Raw genomic sequence first — 21,270 nt, forward strand, 5'->3', positions numbered from 1 at the left:
ATGGGCTGAAATTGTAGCAAGGGAGGTTTAGATTGGGCATTAGGAAAAACATCCTAATTGTCAGGGTAGTTAAGCACTGGAATAAATTGCCTAGGGAGGTTGTGGAATCTCCATCATTGGAGGTTTTTAAGAATAGGTTAGACAAACACCTGTCAGGAATGGTCTAGTTGTTACATAGTCTTGCCTTGAGTGCAAGAGACTGGACTACATGGCGGCTCGAGATCCCTTCCAGTCTTACACTTCTATGATTCTGTGACAACAAGCAAATGTACAGTCAGGTCTGGGCAGAGGTAGATGACAGAATTTTCCACTTTTCAGAGGAATGGTCCATGTGGACCACAGACAGGTGGGTAAGTGTTAACTTCAATTTTAGAGGGCTGGCTTATTATAGGCTTGCCAATGATTTGACCAGAAGATAATTAGGTTCTTATCCCAAAATCAGGCTACAGAATTAGAGAATGTAGAGAGTTCAATACTTCGTACAGACCCTCGGGGTGTGCAAGGACATTCACACTGAGGACAAAGCCAAGCTTTAAAGAGATTTATTAAAATAAAGGAAAAAGCTATCAAAGCTTCAAACCACAATCAAAAAGAAGTAATACGGTTCTATAGGGACTTCTGGTACCATCTCTTACAAAAGCTACTTAGATTAGCATATTCACACCCTTCTTTGGGGACCTGGTAGTGGGAGACAAAGGACCAGCCTCGTCTATGACATGCCAACTGAGACCGGTGGTCCAGGTTCCTCAGTCTCAAAATGATGGTGATCAGGGTCAAGTGTTGAGTAACTCAGCTATATTGCAAAAACTGAGCTAACAGCTAAACAAAAGAGAACTTGAAGCTAAAAGAAGGTAGCTCCATATGTTGGTTTACCCTCTAATAGGGTCTTGGCACTATCCTGAATATTCATGTCAGTGCCCAACCTTCCATGTCCAAATCTTATTTCCTCACCCACATAAATCTTAGGGTACACTTACTCTATAGGCTAGTATATTCTTACATATTAATAACATCTATACATATTAATGCCAATTATCTCATTCTTGAAACCATCACCTTTGCCTGAACCGTTACTTCCATGTTCTTGTGATGTACCTTGTGGTTACTGGTATCCCAGAATTTTAGTAAACACATTCCGTTCCCCAAAATCAAAAAGGGTAACCTGTAGGCCATTTATCTATGCCAAAGGTTACATCCACTTACGCTAACTTGCTCTAGCTAATCTTACAGGATACAAGCCTATAGGTTTTCTGCATTACAGCCAAATATAATGAAGTAATGTCTGCTGAAATTACTCAATACAAAAATATAAGCCAAAATAATATAATCGATCAAGCCAATAGAGACAAACAAATATAATATAGTAGGCTAGCCCTGTGGGGGTTACAAGTGAGCATGTGAATTGGGAGTAACTCCTGCAAACCACAGGCTTCACTCCATCCCTTCTTCATCCAGACTCCTTTATCTAGTGATTCTGCCAGGCACAAACTGATCTGGAATGAGATCTCCCAGCTCATGGACATAGGAACAATGGAAGGAGTTCCCTTAGAAAAAGGGTTCTCAGGATTCTACTCCACCTATTTGTTGTTCAGAAGTGCACCGGGGGAGTCAGAGCCATCCTCAACGTGAAAAGACTCACTAAGTGGATGAAAAAGACAAAATTCCAGATGGAGATCCTAGCTTTGACGGTATCATCCCTATCCCAATGGGAACCTCCTAACTTTAGTGAATCTGGCAGAGGCATATCTCCATATTCACATATGCCCATACCACTACAAGCTTCTGAGGTTTACTTAACAGCACAGACCAATACCAGTACTGAACTCTCCCATTTCAGAGCCACCTAGAGGGAAATCACATCCTGTTCAGTCAGACAACAAAAAATGAGGCTCAAGTACCATTTGTTCAAAAATCCTTATTATCTTGAAAACATTAGCAATATTTAATTTAGCTTCATCCAGTGAGGAGTTTTAACTCCAGAAAAAGCATATTTTCTCAGTAACTGACAACTGTAAGAAAATAAAAATATTTCAGTGGAATTTTGAAAACAGAATTATTTTTTGAGATTTATATCATACAGTAGACACTTTTTTTAAAAAAAGCAGGACTGTAGTGTGTAGCACAGAGCTAAAGTGAAATATATTCACTTCCATTGTGGCTTTTAATTGCATAATTTTGTCACTGCCACAGATCTTTCTCAAGTGTTTATGATTACAGTTGAGTAAACCATTGCTTTTACTGTCTTTTTTTTTGGAACCAGAAAAATAATCAAAATAAGAAGCTAGACTAATGCTAGGGCTTCTGCATAAGCTAAAACAAACAATGTCAAGTAATCCAGCCTTAACATTTGACTTGCTTTAAAATAATTCCAATTCTGATGAGGAACATTTTCTAGACTCTAAAAATATTCTCAAGTTAACTATTGTTCTTAAGCAATGCGGGGTGGGAAAATGACTCTGAAATTCTTTACTCTGCTCTTACAGATCGGACTAGCCAATAAATAGAGCACAGGTTAGTTGCATAATATTAACCCCATTTCAAGAACAATTTTGAAAGTATTCGTATCCCTTTTTAAAGTATAAATATTTTGACTTCTTCTGAAATTTTAATTATTGGTATCTTGTAAGAATTACCACTAAAATTAATATTAAGGAATAGCAAAGAGTCCTGTGGCACCTTATAGACTAACAGATGTATTGGAGCATGAGCTTTCCGATAAAGTGGGTATTCACCCACAAAAGCTCATGCTCCAATACGTCTGTTAGTCTATGAGGTGCCACAGGACTCTTTGCTGCTTTTACAGATCCAGACTAACACGGCTACCTCTCTGATATTAAGGAATGTGGCAGAAGAAAGCCATTTAAATAAAGTACAAAATATATTTCTAAAAACCAGTGGATACATTAAGTAAGAAACTGATACTAATGATAATTAATTTCAAAAAGTGTATGTTAGTAGGGAGCCACTGGAATGGGACAGTGACTGTTAAATAGGAAAACAGGTGTTCTGGTCACATTTCTTTAGAAACCTACATTTCGGGACACACAAACCTACATTTCATTACCTGAAATGATCAGGTAAGAACTTTTCCATTTTGGTAGCAGCAACTACCACAATTCTGTTATGTCTGGACTGCTCCCCTCCATTCTGCGGTGTCCAGAGGCGGTTCAAAGCTGTGACACAGCGTGTGCTGGCTGTGCCTCCTCCTCCCACTTGCCACTAGATGAGTCATTCCAAAGCTGTGTAAAACTCATAGAAAGATATTAACAACAAATGCCAACTCAGGCAACTATCTGCATAGTAACTGTCCAAATAAAAAGCTGACCCCTTGGCTAACGAGCCATCCAGGATGGGTAAATTGTGGGGGAGACTGCTAGCAGAAAGAAGCATGATATTGATGTTGAAAGTGTCCTTTAAATGAACATTTAGTGCTAATAAATGCAATGTAATCACACCTTCATCATCACCAAAGGACAAATATGAAGTGAGCATGAAGCTAAATATCCCTTGGGGGGGGGGGGGGGGTGTGTGTGTGTGTGTGTGTGTGTGTGTGTGTGTGTGTGTGTGTGTGTGTGTGTGTGTGTGTGTGTGTGTGTGTGTGTGTGTGTGTGTGTAAACATTGTGTAGTATAAACATGAGAAGGAAACTTGATGCATGTGTATTTGGAGAGGACTCATTTCCACAGGAGATTAATCCAGGTATGTTTGTAACATCTAGTAACCATACATTGTGGTACAGCTGAAAATAAATTACCCATGATGCATAGTGAATTAAACACCATTTTTACTTCAAACTACAGGGTATTTTCAAGTTTAGATGCAGTCTGTAAATATTGTCAAAGTACTTATGTGTGTATTAAACTTACAATCATTTTGATTTCCATGCTCTCTCTATCCTGTAAAATACCAATTCTTACATTTGTTTAAGCTTCACTGAAGCATAGTCCTTATCTGTTAAATCTAGAGTAATTACTGACTGATACATTTGATATGAATGTTACTACAACCTTAGGGAGGGCAGAATACGATAAAGGCAACTTTCAGAGTCAGAGGCACAGAGGTTAAAGTGCCAGTGGAGCAGAATGAGACAAACAACAACTTAGGAGGTATAAGGTAATTTTTACACCACCCAACAGCTGTTTGGTGAGATTTCTGAAATCTCATTGCTCCTAGAGAGGTGTCCACAGAGAGTAGTATTTGTGCTCTAAAGAGCCTAGTTACTTACTGTGCAAATATTGCAGGGCAGAAGCTAAAGGGGGTTAAAAACAAACTCTCTATAGGCAGGTTATTCCATAACTATATTCTGAAAGTTTTTCTGTATCTTCCTATGAGGATGTGGGATGGCATGTCAAAAATAGGTAGTGGACTAGATGGAGCACTGGGGAGATCATGTGCATCAATTCCTATGACCCACTGAGACTGACCTACCTCCTCAGTCTTTATAGGTCTTCCAGGTCAGTATTAAGATATATTGCCAGGATAGCGTGGGGTAGCTTGCAATTTTCATTAGATTGGAGATATTTTTTTCTAATCAAAACACCCAAATATTGTCAATTATAAACACTTTTCATAAGCATAAAAAAGGCTACAGGTACTTCGGATATAGAATTACTGTTTTCTAGAACAAACACACATACCTGCTATAAAGTGTGTTCTGTGAACTACTGTTTATATACTTGTCATTAAATAGTGAGATAATCATGCAAAACAACACCTTTTCTCTATTTCATCAATAAGTACTTCCTCTAAGAATTAGTAAGTAGAACTAAGTCTTTAATATATTTAGCAATTTCATTCATTAAATTATCTGTAAGAAAAAGATGGCTACAAATCTGAAATCTTTTTAAATATGTCCAAAACATTTCACTGTGGGCAATAATATAAAGTATACAAGTTGCAGGCTTTTATTCTAATCCAAGATCTCTGTGCCAATATTTTTTATTTGATATCAATTTGATATAAAAATATACAATATTTTAAGACATACTTTGTTCAATGAATACAAAGTAAATGTTTACCCTTTTAATAAGTATCAGTTGCTTTTTTTAAAAAAGTTATTCACATGATAAAGTGAGGGTCATTTCTAGGTAAAATTTACATACTAAATTATATTTGCCACATAGTGCAAATAAATCATCACCCCAAATATATTGCTCGGGACAGTGAAAAACTCTACAAATTTAAGAGTCCCGTTTTCATAATTTTACTTTTTCTTGCTTTTGAGAGAGTTTCTGTGAACTCTCACTCGCTGCTGAACGGAGGAAGCAATTTTCATAGATGCCTTCTTTACAAGGGACCTTTCCACGGCTCCAGGTTTCCATAGCAACAGCTGTGCATCCTCTCCACCAGTCAACAAAGAATCATCTGTCATGTTCCAGTAGAATGAGCGAACTGTAGCAGAATGCCCTCCATGAAGGGTGCCCACAAGGCTCAGTCCATCAATGCCACAGTTTATTAGGTGAATGTTTCCCATAGCTGTTCCACCAACAACAAACAATTTGTCTGCCTTTTCATGGTACAAGCCACCTATCAGATAGTTTAAGTTGCTATTTTCAGTGAAGACTACTTCTCTGACATCCGGAATCTGCAACAATGTCATTGGTTCCTCACTATCTATTTGAGTAAGATCCCACCAACAAAATCCTTCCGTATGAGTCATGCAATATACCTGTTTATAATCTTTCCCAGACCAACCAATAAAACTTACTGATGAATTTGAATTACAAGTTGCAATCAAAGAATCATCTTCATTTTCCTTGTTAATATCAAACACATTAACCAATCCATCAGTTGATCCAGACACTACCAAATTGGGTTTGTTAGGATGGAAACATATTTTAGTGATATCATCATTGTGAGTCTCTGAATAGGTTCCTAAGGGCTCTTTAGCAGTGCATGCATAGTTTGTATTACTTCTTGCATCCCAAAACACCATGAATGTGTCCTCTTCAACTTTTTCTGTCCCAGCACAAACTATAAGATCACTGCAATTAATATCAAAGCTGATGAAAACATTAGAAGGATAACCACTGAATAATTGTATAGTTTTCTGAGTAGCTAAGCGAGTATCCCAACATTTTATTGTGCCATCACTGCATGCTGAAAACAACATATTCTCACTTGTATGAGCAAATCTGACTCCATTAAGTAACCCAGGATGGCTACTATACTCCCTTAGCAAGTGTAATGTTTCTCTATTATATACTTTAATTGATTTATTGGAACATGAAACAGCAACTAAGTGGTTGCTTTCTGCTAGAACAGATTTTGAAACATCTATATCCAGTAAGTAAGTGGAATCTTCAGTTAGTGCACAACGTTTTGCTATGCACAAATTAGCAAACTGTTCTTCAATCTTCTCCATAGTGGTTGTCAGAAAGCTGGTCGGAATCTGCAATACATCAAATCCCAAATATATTATTTGAATTAAACAAGTTTCAATTATGCAGAAATTCCAGCTCTTACAAATCTCTGAAACAGCATCTTTCACAACAGATCTCATGCATAAAACTAGGTTTAAATTATTCTTACACCATAACTACTGTCATTTGATACATACACAAGAGGATAAAGCAGAAGTACGAACGAATACAGCAGCCTGCTCCATCAGGAAACCATTTTGGTAAAAAGTGTTTTAAGATAAGTATTTAAACTAAGCCTATAAAATCTTAATTGTTCTCTTTGTGAATCATTTGCAAGTTGTTCTAGCCAAATTTGCTTAATAATACTCCTAAGTAGAAAGAACAGGAGTATTTGTGGCACCTTAGGAAAGCAATGTTCTTGACAAATGGAAAGACACTGAGTCAACACCCTAACCTGCTGAGCTATATGTAATATTACCTGAAATGCTACTTGGCAGTATGATTGTCAGTTAGGGTCAGATTTGCCTAAGGATGGCAAGATACGTGCCCTGTGGGGTTAACAGAAAAGCTTAAACAGGGTAGATGCCTAACTCCCATTGATACCTAGTTAATGGGAGTTAGGCACTTAACCTGCCTGGGTGCTTTCCTAAATCCCATGAGGCATCTATCTGCATTTTTACACACCTAAATGTATTTGTACATCTGGCCCTTAGTGCAAAGGGTAAAGAATTAAAATACAATGTACACTACAGTACATTTTTGTTTAAAGTAATCCAAGGTAGGATAAATTAGGAGTCATGGGATGAAACTGAGCAACAGAGAACAGCTTTTAGATTGTGGAAATGTCACTGAAGATCAATGGTGAATGACCTATATCAAACGATTTTTAAAAATAGACTGTATAAAGCACTTAATACACTGTGGATAAAAACCTTACATTCAGATGCAACTTCTTCTGTGACATTACTGAACTGTCCTGTAAATCTAAGATATTTCAGTAAAGTGTACAGGTCCTAAAATGTGCAGATTACTCATAAAAAAAATAATTTCCTAACATGAAAAGAATCCTATTCCAAAATATATAAGGTGCCCTACAGGAGATCTCTTTTTACCAAGCATATCCTGTTTTCTACATTATAAATTAGTAAGAAATTGTGCAACTGCAATAGAGGGTTGATGCCAATTCTGAATCAGAAAACTTCACACAGCCTTTAACTCGAGATAATTTGCCATGATGCCCCATTTCTAAGTTTCTGTCCTTTTACAGACTTTGGCCACTATAAAGGAACAAAAGTTTCTGAAATTTCATGTGGTGACGGAAACTTAACAGAAGTCAGACCATGTGGCTGGCAAAGTTTACAGGATGGACTGAGCTTTTCTTTTTAAATAGAAATCAGCAATAATTTCAATAAAAAATTATCTAATTGAAAAACCATATACCAAGTTCTATGGGCCCAATTCTCCCTCCCGTGCCCTTCATCTTATAAATATATTTATGCCACTGTAAATTGAGTGTAAAACATTATTACAATAACTCCCACAGATTTCACTAGCAGCTTTTGAAGACCCAAAGCAACTACTTGAGTTAACTGAGCATTTTGCATGGGCGGGGGATTTGTGCAGAGGGAAGGGAATGACTGTCAGGAGGGAAGTGTGTGCATGGATTACAGAGGAGTAGGGAAGGGCTATATTACTTGTTTTAGTTCAACCTTTTAAAATGTCCATGAAAAAAAAAAATTATCAGCTACCATGGGTTACCGTAGAATGTTCTATAATATATCTGGATTTTATATTGTTATGGGTTTGTCTGTAGTGCTTGGAAACAGATCGTTTGGGGGTGGAGAGGTGTTCATAATGTGTAAAATATTCATCTTATGATGAAACAATCAGGACCAAATTCACAGTAAACATCAGTTTAAGTACACACTTACGCTCACAAAAGCTTAATTCCCAAATCACAAATAATCTCACAAAACTATTTGCTTCAGTAATATCCTGTGACAATAAGGTCCCCAGGTTAATATTCTACATCAAAGCAACCCTACAGAATACATCTGCAAGTGCATTTTTTGCTACAAAATGCAGACATCCTGTGGAAACTCTCTTTCTCCCCCGAGAGAAAGTACAATATTCTGTCTGGCACAACGGTGTGCACAAGCTTAATCATCACAGTTTACTTCTTCCAAACCTTTCTGGATAGGTCTTCCAGATTAGGCAAGTGTTCAGCAATGCAATTACATAAACATCAGCCAGTTCATAAGCACTGTTCAGTAGACTGTAAGCTCTTCAGAGCAGGGACTGCAACTTACTATGGGTTCGTTAAGCTATACCTACCTAGATAGTGCTTTTTCAAAAATAATTATGTCCTTACTTTTTCTTGACATACTAATAGGGTGAAAAATACTTACCAGATAGTTATGACAGTACTTCAAAGATGAGGCAATGGATAAAAAAAGACAAAAGACACAAACTATAGTTTTAAGAGGGAAAAAAGGTGGCTTAATTATTTAACAATGCTCAGATAAATCTGTGATCTGCTTTTTTTTTTAAATTAAGGGAAAAACAAATAATTTTATTAGTATCAGAAAGTAGAAATGGATCATGGCATATTTAATCAAGATCACTGAAGAATTACAACAGAAACTTATGTTTTAGAGGAGTATTTCCAAATTTGTGCCTGCCTGTGGACACAGGAGGGAAGTGGTCTGCAGAACCTGGGGTAATCTCTGAACTGTGATGATTGCAGAACATGTATATAGTGGGTCCCAGCCAGATTCTGTTTGTAAGAAAAAGGTAATTTTCCATGTTGACTTAAATTTCGACCTCAAAATAATCAAACCTTTTTAGACCAGAAAGGTCAAGTAAACTCAGACAGACATTCTCCTGACAAATGTCAGCCATTTGGAAAGTAACCTATGATTGTTTAATATTACTGACTTTGATAAAATATATTATTCCATGTGCAATTTCTGCAACACTCATCTTGTGTGTCAAAAATTTTACTAACACAGGGAAATGTCAAATTATAGCCTACAGTGTACATAGTCTGCAAGGTCCTTCTTCAACTTAACATATTGGGGTTCTCTAGAAAACAGAATGGCCTGGGGGCTCTTCTAGTTGTTTATTCCAAATTTTACAGTTGCAGTTGCTCTGAAATACTGGGGGGAAATGTTTTCATGTTTTCCAGAGAGATGCAATTTATATGTACTGGAAGGTGAGGGGGTATGGTCTTTCAATTCTATTTTCAATGAAATGGCTGAAAGGGGTTTATGCTGCATTTGACAGCTAGCATGTCACCAAAACCTGTTATACTAATATGCAACAAAATCTCTGCTCTGGTGAAAAATACTTTAGTCTATTATGAATTCCTGATTGAAGGTTACATAAACAATTCATGCTAACTTCAGGGTGTAGCTGCCAGCCCTTCCTTTTCAGAAGGGGAAGTCACTGTTGTATTTTGGTGGGAGAGTTTAAATAGGAGGAATAGGATGTGTGTTAAATTTATGAGATAAATAGGAAATAATGATCTTCCAAGCAAAACAGAAGATAACTAAGTGTTGGAATGATGCCATTTACAAGAATATATAAGGCAAATGATGCTATGTACTCAAGAATGTAGTCTGTGATGCAGTGTTACCACACCCTCCATCTGCCAAGCCTGCAACAACTTTGCTACTGTTTCAACAGGTTTACTAATGTTTTGATCTTAGATACAGTAAAGCACCTATGAGATTAGCAACCAGGTGTTATCCTTGGAAAAGAGGGTGCACAGTTTGTAAATTAGGTTTAAAATTAACCTGAAAGGAAATTTCCAGCTGTTGTAATTTGTATTTTTCTTTTTTATAAAGTGTTTTTTATTTGAATCGTAGAAATGTGGGGCTGGAAGGGACCTCAAGAGGTCATCTAGTCCATTCCCCTGCACTGAGGTAGGATGAAGGTATGTTAGCAACAAGGTGGTGCTCAGGGAAAGCGTGGGCCCTTTACTGAATGGGGAAGGCAACCTAGTGACGGAAGACATGGAAAAAGGTAATGTACTCAGTGCTTTTTTTGCCTCTGCCTTCATGAACAAGGTCAGCTTCCAGACTGCTCCACTGGGCAGCACAGTATGGGGAGGAGGTGACCAGCCCTCTGTGGAGAAAGAAGTGGTTCAGGACTATTTAAAAAAGCTGGACAAGCACAAGTCCATGGGGCCGGATGAACTGCATCCGAGGGTGCTAAAGGAGTTAGTGGATGTGATTGCAGAGCCATTGGCCATTATCTTTGAAAATGCATGAGGATTGGGGGAGGTCCCGGATGACTGGAAAAAGGCTAATGTAGTGCTCATCTTTAAAAAAGGGAAGGAGGAGGATCTGGGGAACTACAGGCCAGTCAGCCTTACCTCAGTCCGTGGAAAAATCATGGAGCAGGTCCTCAAGGAATCAATTTTGAAGCACTTAGAGGAGAAGAAAGTAATCAGGAACAGTCAGCATGGTTCACCAAGGGCAAGTCATGCCTGACTAACCTAACTGCCTTCTATGATGAGATAACTGGTTCTGTGGATGAGGGGAAAGCAGTGGATGTGTTATTCCTTGACTTTAGCAAAGCTTTTGATGCGGTCTCCCACAGTATTCTTGCCAGCAAGTTAAAGTATGGTCTGGATGAATGGACTATAAGGTGGATAGAAAGCTGGCTAAATCGTCGGGCTCAATGGGTAGTGATCAATGGTTCCATATCTAGTTGGCAGCCGGTATCATGCAGAGTGCCCCAAGAGTCAGTCCTGGGGCTGGTTTTGTTCAGTATCTTCATTAATGATCTGGAGGATGGTGTGGACTGTACCCTCAGCAAGTTTGCAGATGACACTAAACTGAGAGGCGTGGTAGATTCACTGGAGGGTAGGGATAGGATACAGAGGGACCTAGACAAATTAGAGGATTGGACCAAAAGAAATCTGATGAAGTTCAACAAGGACAAGTGCAGAGTCCTGCCCTTAAGACGGAAGAATCCCATGCACTGTTACAGACTAGGGACCGAATAACTAGGCAGCTGTTCTGCAGAAAAGGACCTAGGGGTTACAGTGGATGAGAAGCTGGATATGAGTCAACAGTGTGCTCTTATTGCCAAGAAGGCTAACGGCATTTTGGACTGTATAAGTAGGAGCATTGCCAGCAGAGTGAGGGACGTGACTGTTCCCCTCGATTTGGCATTGGTGAGGACTCATCTAGAGTACTGTGTCAAGTTTTGGACCCCACACTACAAGAAGGATGTGGAAAAATTGGAAAGAGTCCAGCGGAGGGCAACAAAAATGATTAGAGGGCTGGACAACATGACTTATAAGGAGAGACTGAGGGAACTGGGATTGTTTAGTCTGCAGAAGAGAAGAATGAGGAGGGATTTGATAGATGCTTTCAACTACCTGGAAGGGGGTTCCAAAGAGGATGGATCTAGATTGCTCTCAGTGGTACCAGATGACAGAACAAGGACTAACGGTCTCAAGTTGCAGTGGGGGAGGTTTAGGTTAGATATTAGGAAAAACTTTTTCACTAGGAGGGTGGTGAAGCACTGGAATGGGTTACCTATGGAGGTGGTGGAATCTCCTTTCTTAGAAGTTTTTAAGGTCAGGCTTGACAAAGCCCTGGCTGGGATGATTTAGTTGGGGATTGGTCCTGCTTTGAGCAGGGGGTTGGACTAGATGACCTCCTGAGGTCCCTTCCAACCCTAATATTCTACGATTCTAACTAATCCTAGACCAGGGGTAGGCAACCTATGGCACGCATGCCGAAGGCGGCACGCGAGCTGATTTTCAGTGGCACTCACACTGCCCGGGTCCTGGCCACCGGTCAGGGGGCTCTGCATTTTAATTTAATTTTAAATGAAGCTTCTTAAACATTTTAAAAACCTTATTTACTTTATATACAACAGTTTATATATTATAGACTTATAGAAAGAGACCTTCTAAAAACATTAAAATGTATTACTGGCACGCAAAACCTTAAATTAGAGTGAATAAATGAAGACTTGGCACACCACTTCTGAAAGATTGCCGACCCCTGTCCTAGACGATCTCTGACAGGTGTTTGTCCAACCTGTTCTTAAAAACCTCCAATGACAGGGATTTCACAATGTTCCTTGGTAACCTGTTCCAGTGCTTAACTATTCTTATGGTTAGCACATTTTTCCTAATATCTAACCTAGTCTGCCTTGCTGCAAACTAAGATGATTAATTCTTGCTACACCCTTGGTGGACTTGGAGAACAAATGATCACAGTCCTCTTTACAACAGGCTTTTATATATTTCAAGGCCATGATGTCCCCCCTCAACCTTCTCTTCTCTAGACTAAACATGCCCAATTCTTTCAGCCTTTCCTCACAGGTCACATTTTCTAAACCTTTTATCATTTTTGTTCTTCTTCTCTGGACTCTCTCCAGTTTGTTTACATCTTTACTGGCACCATTAGAGTTTTCAAAATATGCAGCTGGTTGACCAACCCCACGAACGCACACAGCAACTTATTGGGTGGATCAGTCTTATTGTTTAATCTGGTTGCTCACTCCCCAAACCTACAAGGCTCCTAAACAGAGCTCACAACGATTACAAAGAAATATGGCACAGGTGGTTTCATTTTTATTCATAATGCTTAAAGTCTCTCCAATTAAGTAAAGGGGAAAGACTAATTTATTAATTCCTGATTTACACCTTCATCATCTATCTCTAGAATTATTTTTATATATATATAAAAGCCTTATCTTGTACTGAGAACACCAAGTAGAAAACATATTCCCTATACTTTGTCAAGATTTGGACCAAATTTTTCATTTCTGTGGAAGCAGAACAATATCTTGGGGACAACAAATGCTATATCATCACTACTTGAATTTTAACCAGTAGAGCTTTCTGAGGTACTAGCAAAACCTCATGACACACCCTATGCATTAGATCCATGTCCTTCTTGCAGGTGGAAGTTAGCAGAGAAGTACAGGGCCCAGTACTAAGAGTGATTGTAAATACTGTTGTAATAACTGGGCCAACAAATTTACCCTAATTGTAAGATCAGTTGTAAAAATTATAACATTCTTTATGGTAAGCAAACAGGTGCATGAGAACCAGACAAAGAGACTAAATTAGTCCAAACATAATAGGACACACTGATATAATTCAAGGACTGTGTTGAAATCATGCTTGGTTTAACCAAAACCAAAAACAAAACAAAAAAAAGAGGGTGCAGGGGGGAGAGATGTGGAATCAGAAATTAATTGACCAACATAGGTGTGTCAGATATTAGACCTAACTGATGGATAAAATAATGAGGGGGTGAGCTATTCTTCCCATCACTCCCTTTTTGGATACTTGAAGAAAGACTTTGGGACCATCCTGGGACCCCAGATCTTCTTCATGCTAATCTTAAGTGATGTCTTGATCAGACTGGGCCAGAGACAAGTACCCAGATAACATCACCACTTCAGCTCCACTGAATCCAAACCACCACCTGAGACAAAACAAGATCAGACTTTACCAACAGCAGCAGCAGCAACAGCTCCAGGCCATCTCCGCTAATTTCTTCTCTTTTCCCCAATAGGACAGTTATTACCATCTTTGACACCATCTAAGAGACTGTCAAACAAGGGGGTTGGGGAGGAGAGGTTCCTTCAAAAAACTCTCTCCAGCAAACGGGAACAGGGGATGTTGTTAAAATGAAAGCCTTACTTAATATTTTACATTTCAACTGCTTTAACTGTTTTAACTTCTTTTCTGTCTCTCTTAATACAAGGGTAAAGGATTTTAAATGGTGTTTGCCATGGTGCTAAGCAGCCTGTGGTCTCTGTATACCGAACCATGAACCACGTTTAACATTGTATAAAGTTGGACAGTGACTGGGTTCTGTTAACATCTCTGGCCCGTTTATTCCATTTAAATTAATACAACAGTGTCTCCCATAAAGATGGCAGCTGCCAGCTTCTCTTTAGAAAGCACGAGTATGGGCTATGTTCAGGAAGCCATGTTTTGACCTTGACAATATGGCTAATCACTGCTCTGTATCTAATCTTCCCTTTGTAGGTAAGATTATTGAAAGGTTGTGTTATAACAGCCCTCACAGTATCCAGTTGCCTCAGAGTTCCTTGACCTCTGTGAATATGGGTATGCATAATGACTATTTGTGGTGATCAATGAGAAACAAGTGTCCATGCCAGTATTATAAAGTGAACTGTCTTTGACACAGTTGATTACAAAGTGCAAACCATGCAGGGAGCAGACAGGGCTATGCTTCTACAGCTTTGTTCCTATCTCCAGGGAAATCCTAGAAGTAGTCTTGGGCAATTACCCCTCTTCACCCAGTGTGCTCTGATGCAGGGTTCTGGATTGAATACAAGGCCATTAGAAGGAGAACAAGGAAGCACTGGTTGTCCTGCCTGCAGGATGAAACCCAGCTTTATGTTTCTCTCTCTTCCAACTCAGGTGGTGTGGATGAATGCCTTTTCCAGTGACTGGGTGAGATGGAACACCAACATTTAGTAAAGACACAGGCAACGTTGATTAACTGAGGAAAGCAAATGGAAGATCTGACTGAAGGGATTTGGCCACCATTTGTAACTTGTATTTGCTACCTCGGAATCTGATTGGATTCCCAGTTATTGTTGAAGTGATCGAGTTACATCAGTTTTATTTCTGGCTAACCAAGAAGTTGTGACCTTGTATTTTGGATGTGGACTTGGCCACTTATCTATGGCTTTGTCAACTCACTATCAGACTATTACAATGTGTTCCCTACTTAAGTTAACTCTTACATCCATTCAGAAGCTGAAGCGAGTACAGAATTCAGCAGCCTACTTTTTAAGCAGAATATCTCACTTTAAGTACATTTCACCAGTGCTTCATTATCTTCACAGGCTGGCTTTGGGTTTCTGGGAACACTTTAAGGTATTAATTTTGACCTATAAAGCCTTATTAAATGGCCTGGGGTCTGCTTACCTGAGAGACCCACACCCCTATGCCATACTGCAACAACTGAGATCAGCAGAGGCATTCAAGCTGCAGCTTCCTTGGTTGAGAGAGAAGCAGCTTCTTGCAGGGCACTTTCTGTGAAAACATGCCAACTTTCAAGCTTTTACACCTACCAATCTGAAACAGCCTAAATCTGTGGCCCTTCGGGGTATGATGCAAAGCTTTTGGGGGCAGGGGAGAGTAGAGAGAGGATGGAATGGTCCCCTGAAGGGGAATACTGGAAGGGAGGAGGAGAGGGTGATATCTTTTTGATGTATAGGATAGCTGTTTATTTCTGATTTATGTGGAGTTTGCTTCTGATTTTCCCTTACATTTTTAAAGAGTCAATGGTGCCAAGTGTCTGGGTTAGGTACATTAGAATTCTAAATAAATAAAAAATATTTGTCAATTTTGCAGGGCTAATATGTAGTGTTATCAGAACATATATTGTAATGTTCTGTGCTTGGCATGATAGTTATAAACAACATTTCCCCAGCTAAAGACGACAGATCAATGAGTCATTTTAATCCAACAAGGTTTTCAAAAAATAACCCAGTGATTCATAAAGTAGATTCTGTCTCTTTTTAGAATGGCTCATGGGAATTGTGAGATTCTGCAGTTCTTCCCAAAAAGGAACGTCAGTGCAACAATGTACACAAATTAAATCACATCTCTCTGAAATACGGTGGAAAATGGGAGCAATGAGCTGTTTATCTTAGAAAAGTTACTCTTACATACTGATTAAACCTATCAATAGGCGAATAGAAGCATTTATTCAAAATGAAAACAACCTACAGATTTGGCAGCCTGCTCACTGCAGGTCAAAAACCAAACACGGCAAGCGGTTTGAACAACTGCATGTGGAATCATGCTCAGTTCTTTCCCACTCTCAGCAATGAAAACAAATCCTCACTCACTCCCTTTCACAATTATTAGACATTAAAGAAAAAAAATGAAAATGAACAAGCAATCACTGGCCAGTGTAAAGCGGTCCACACAGCTGCAACAAATGTGTGGTTTGCATTTTACAGTGAAAACACCAAGCACAGCATTGGTTTAGGAGAACACATTAGCATTTGCACAATATGCTCCACTTTTACTCACAGCATAATGCTTTCTGAAACCTCCCATATCATCAGCGCCATGGGGAAAACAAGGTAAATCAGCCAAGTCTACTAATCAGTAAAAGGAAGCACAAGTAGACAATTACTCAGGCCTTGGCTACACTTGCAAATTTGCAGCGCTGCAGCAGGGTGTGAAAACACACCCTCTCCAGCACTGCAAATTGCGGCGCTGCAAAGCGCTAGTGTGGTCAAAGCCCCAGCGCTGGGAGCGCGGCTCCCAGAGCTGTACGTTATTCCCCACAGGGAGGTGGAGTACGGACAGCGCTGGGAGAGCTTTCTCCCAGCACTGGCGCTTTGACTACACTTAGCGCTTCAAAGCGCTGCCGCGGCAGCGCTTTGAAGTGCAAGTGTAGCCAAAGCCTCAGTATATTACAATTCCTTGTACAAAAAGGGGTGCCAACATGCTTTACAAACAACTGGAGAAAGGGTTCCAGCTCCAAACTTACAAATTAAACAGACAACCAAATTTAGGATGGGGGTAAGATGCAACAAAAAACAAGGAACAGAGGTAAACATAAGTATGTACTTTGAGAGTTTGTGCTATCTGTAAATACTGCAATTGATTTTGTTAATCTTACTGAGGTGAGAACTACAGAGACGTAGGCTTATTGGAAATATGTTTTAAGGAGAGACTTGAGGTGAAGAGGGTAGAGGCATGGCATATCAGACAGAGGGAATTTCAGGCATAAGGGGCTTTGTGGAAAGTGCAAAGATGAGACTGAGAGAACATGCAAGATATGGCTTGTGCAGCAAACAGGGAATCACAACGATGAATCCAGCCCAGACATTTGTTTTTTCCTTCCAAACAAATCAGCTAGGTCTAAGTTCCAAGTGGCATGTCAAAGGCAGTAAAAATGAATCTAGGGAAGATTTTTTTAACTGTACAAGAGAGAAAATTATTACTCCTAATGGGCAGAAGGGAGGGACAGACAAATAATGTGGAAGTGGAGGAGAAAATACAAACCTTTGTCATTCAGCAAGTCCAATTCCATCTCTACTTCCTCACAACATGTGTCTTAGGAGTATGATCCGGCCCAAGAACAACAGTAAAGGCTAAGGGATAGGAAAAAGGAGCAGGGAAGTAGGCTTAGGTAACCAGGGGCAGGAAAAGGAAAAATGTAAATCAGACAACCAGAAGAGCATCAAGGAGAAAGTCACAGAGGCTTAGTACAGGCAGTGGTTCTCAACCTTTTTGGGTTCAGGACCCATTTGTAAATGTTTATGGCCTGTCATGATCCAGAAAATAGTCTAGGAGTAGAGGCTCTGGGGTAGTTTTGGTTGGATCTTGCCCCCTGGGGACCTTGGGTCCTGCCTGGCATCACTCCACAGTGGCAGCTCCTGTGCTGTGGGGCTGGCTAGACTTGGCTCTCTGCTCCACTCAGATTTGGCCCCAGCCCACTGACTGGACCAAATCTGTTGAGTGACGTTATGACCTGGCTCATGGGGTTGCAGTGACACTCACTCAAATTTGGTCTACCTGGACTCCTGTCATCATAATGGCTGGTGGGGCAAACCTTAGTGGAGCATGGAGCATGCCTGGAGCATGAGATAGGAGCCACAGGAGCTGCCACACAACCCTTTGAAACATTGTGGCGACCCAATTTTGGGTCCCGACCCACTGGGTGAAAAACCCTGAACTAGAGGATCAATGACAACCAGCGGGAAAGAAGACTACCTCTGCAGCAGGGGGCACTTGCAGGTTTAAACTATTGTAAATGGTGGATTCTCTGTTCACTTGAAGTCTTCAAATCATGAGTTGAGGACTTCAGTAACTCAGCCAGAGGTTATAGCTCTATTACAGGAGTGGGTGGATGAGGTTCTGTGACCTGCAAGGTGCAAGAGGTCAGACAAGATGGTCCCGTCTGGCCTTAAAGTCTATTAGTCTACACAAGAAGGGAACGAGAACAGTTTTGTACCCTAATCTTGTTGCTTAGAAACATTCCCATCAATAGAGAATATGAAGAAGTTTTTTCTTCATCACTATACAGGATTCACAGAGATGGACCAAGAAAATGGTGTTTGCATCTGGATTAAGTTTAGATTAAGTTTCGGGTTAGTCAGCACCAACTTGTTCTAGAGCAACTTTGCTCCAAAGAAAGATGGAAGTTTTAGAAAGTCAGTTGTTCATTTGAATTTTGGCTGCATCCAGACTAGGGTACATATTCCGTTCTAATTTTGGATTTGATGTGAAACAAAAATTGTATAGATAGGCATGGATAAAGAAAATTCAAATATATAGCCTGGCCCAAATTCACCATTCTAATTTTGGCCATCTCTATTTACATTATAACTGAGCAGGAAAATTAACAGAGAAGCAGTACAGGGAAGGGAAATTGGATAGGAGGTGAAGCACAAGTTGGAGACCTATTGATATAAAAACATGAACTAGAAAAGGACAGTTAATGTCAGCAAATGGGATCACAAAGCAGCACAGGAAAGGATTGCTCTCCCTAATAAGACTACATGAGATACACACATAGAACAAAATTCAGACAATTAGGCCAGATCCATATTAAGTGACTGCAATAAATATTAAGTGATTGCAATAATGCTAACCAAAGGAAGTTTTAATTCAGAAAATCTTAAATACTTAAGAATGACATTGCCATTAAGTAGAGTGCCAGCTGTGCATTTGGCTCCAGAGGGCTATGCAACAGAAAATTCTAATAAAGACAATTACAGAAAATGCAACAATGGCCAAAGTGTTAAATGTCTTTTTGCTTTAGTTTACACCCAAAAAATTAGCAGTGATTGGACAACTAAACATAGTGAACATCAGTCTAAATGGGGTAGGATTTGAGGCTAAAATAGGAAAAGAACAAGTTAAGAATTACTTAGACAAGTTAGATGTCTTCATATCAGCCAGGCCTGATGAAATACAACCTAGAATACTTAAGGAACCAGCAGAAAAGATCTATGAGCCATTAGCGATTATCTTTGAGAACATGTGGAGAACAGAAGAGATCGAAGAGGACTGGAAAAGGGCAACTATAGTACCTATCAAGAAAAAGGTGAATAAGGACAACTGATGGAATCAGAGACAAGTCAGCTTAACTTTGGTACCCGGGAAGATAAAGGAGCAAATAATCAAACAATCAATCTGTAAGTACCTAGACGAAAATAAGACAATAAATAACAGTCAACAGCCCAGAACATGTGTCAACCCAACCTAATATCCTTTTTTGACAGGGTAACAAGCCTTGTGGATGGGGGGGGGGAAGTAGCAGATGTAATATATTTTGACTTTAGTAAGACTTTTGACACTATTTCACATGACCTCTTAAGCAAACTAGGGAAATATAGCTTAGATGAACGTCCTATAAGGTGGTTGCACAATTGGTTGGAAAAGTGTACTCAGAAAGTAGTCATCAGTGGTTCACAATCAAGCTGGAAGGGCATATTGAGTGGGGTCCCACAAGGATCTGTCCTGGATCTGGTTCTATTCAATATCTTCATAAATGATTTGGATAATAGCAAAGAGAGTACACTTAAAGTTTTCAGAGGATACCAAGCTGTGAGGGGTTGCAAGTGCTTCGGAGGATAGGATTAAAATTCAAATGATCTGGACAAACTGGAGAAATGGTCTGAATAAAATAGAATGAAATTTAATAAGGACAAATGCAAAATACTAGACTTAGGAAGGAACAATCAACTGCACAAATACAAACCTGGAAATGACTACCTAGGAAGGAGTAATGCAGAAGAATGATCTGGGGGATTATAGTGGATCACAACTAAATGCGTCAACACTGTAATACTATTCACTTGTTTTGCAACATCATTCTGGGATGTATTAGCAGGAGGGTTACAAGCAAAACATGAGAAGTAATTCTTCCACTCTACTCGGTACTGATAAAGCCTCAACTTGAGTACTATTGTCCAGTTCTGGTACCACACTTTGAGAAAGATGTGAACAAATTGGCGGCATTTCAGCAGCATTGCCTCTTGATGACGTTGCTTCTCGGCGGCATTTTGGTGACTGTTTGTCCGGCAACCACGCTCCTTGGCGGCTGGTCATCCAGCACCCACCACACGAAAAGGTTGGGGACCACTGGTCTAGATAATACTTAGTCCTGCCTCAGTGCAGGTAACTGAACTTGATGACCTATCAAAGTCTCTTCCAATCCCACATTTCTATGATTCCAGAAACATTGCCATTTTACAGATGTGCAAAACAGAGAGATTAAGTTACTTGTCTGGGTGGCAGTGTGGATTTGCCATGGGCCATGATCTTGAAAATCTATTTGCTAATCCTGGTTTTCATATGACTTACTGTATAACTTTAGGCAACTACTGTTTTCAAATTGGATTATAATCCTCATTTTTAAATGAGGATAATGATATTTGCTTACTTCACACTGTTCCTTATGTAAGAAGTATTAGTAAGTCCAGTCAGTGGCAAAGTTGGGAATAGAGCACTGTTCATTACGCTAGGCCACATGGCAAATGTGAGTCACCTCCTGTGATGGGTCAGAGGAGCCCCATACCAATAAAGAAGGAGATAAGGAGACCCTTTTAGCTCAACTAGGTTTAGCTGGGCAAAGCTATGGCCACTGCCAAGCCTGGAGGAACAAAAGGAGACAGCCTGGCTCAGTTCGGGGCTGACTGGCCAGGAAGGAGCTCTGCCTCTCTTTACTTAGAGAGTTGTGGAGACAGCCTTGCTAGCTGGAGCAGCCACTGGGAGGAATAGTTAGACCCCAAGGAACATGCAATGCTCAAATCATAGACCTTGTCTATACTACCACACTAAGTCAACCTAAGTTCCGCTACTTCAATTATTTGAATAACGTAACTGAAGTTGACGTAGCTTAAGTCAATTTACCACGGTG

The 21,270-nt window shown here is 39.7% G+C and overlaps 1 protein-coding gene across 5 annotated transcripts in view; it reads right to left on the minus strand.

The window, feature by feature from the left end:
• Nucleotides 1–3,842: 3,842 nt before the first annotated feature.
• WDR89 (WD repeat domain 89) overlaps nucleotides 3,843–21,270 on the minus strand; it is a 38,486-nt gene continuing 21,058 nt past the window's right edge. For all 5 annotated transcript variants that reach the window (XM_045012228.1, XM_045012229.1, XM_045012232.1 and 2 more), the window contains one exon: nucleotides 3,843–6,390. In XM_045012228.1, the coding sequence (XP_044868163.1) occupies nucleotides 5,203–6,363 (1,161 nt within the window). In that variant the 5' untranslated portion in view covers nucleotides 6,364–6,390 and the 3' untranslated portion in view covers nucleotides 3,843–5,202. The remainder of the gene's footprint in view (nucleotides 6,391–21,270) is intronic.

Source organism: Mauremys mutica, chromosome 4 (assembly GCF_020497125.1).
Source record: "Mauremys mutica isolate MM-2020 ecotype Southern chromosome 4, ASM2049712v1, whole genome shotgun sequence".
Taxonomy (NCBI): Eukaryota; Metazoa; Chordata; order Testudines; family Geoemydidae; genus Mauremys; species Mauremys mutica.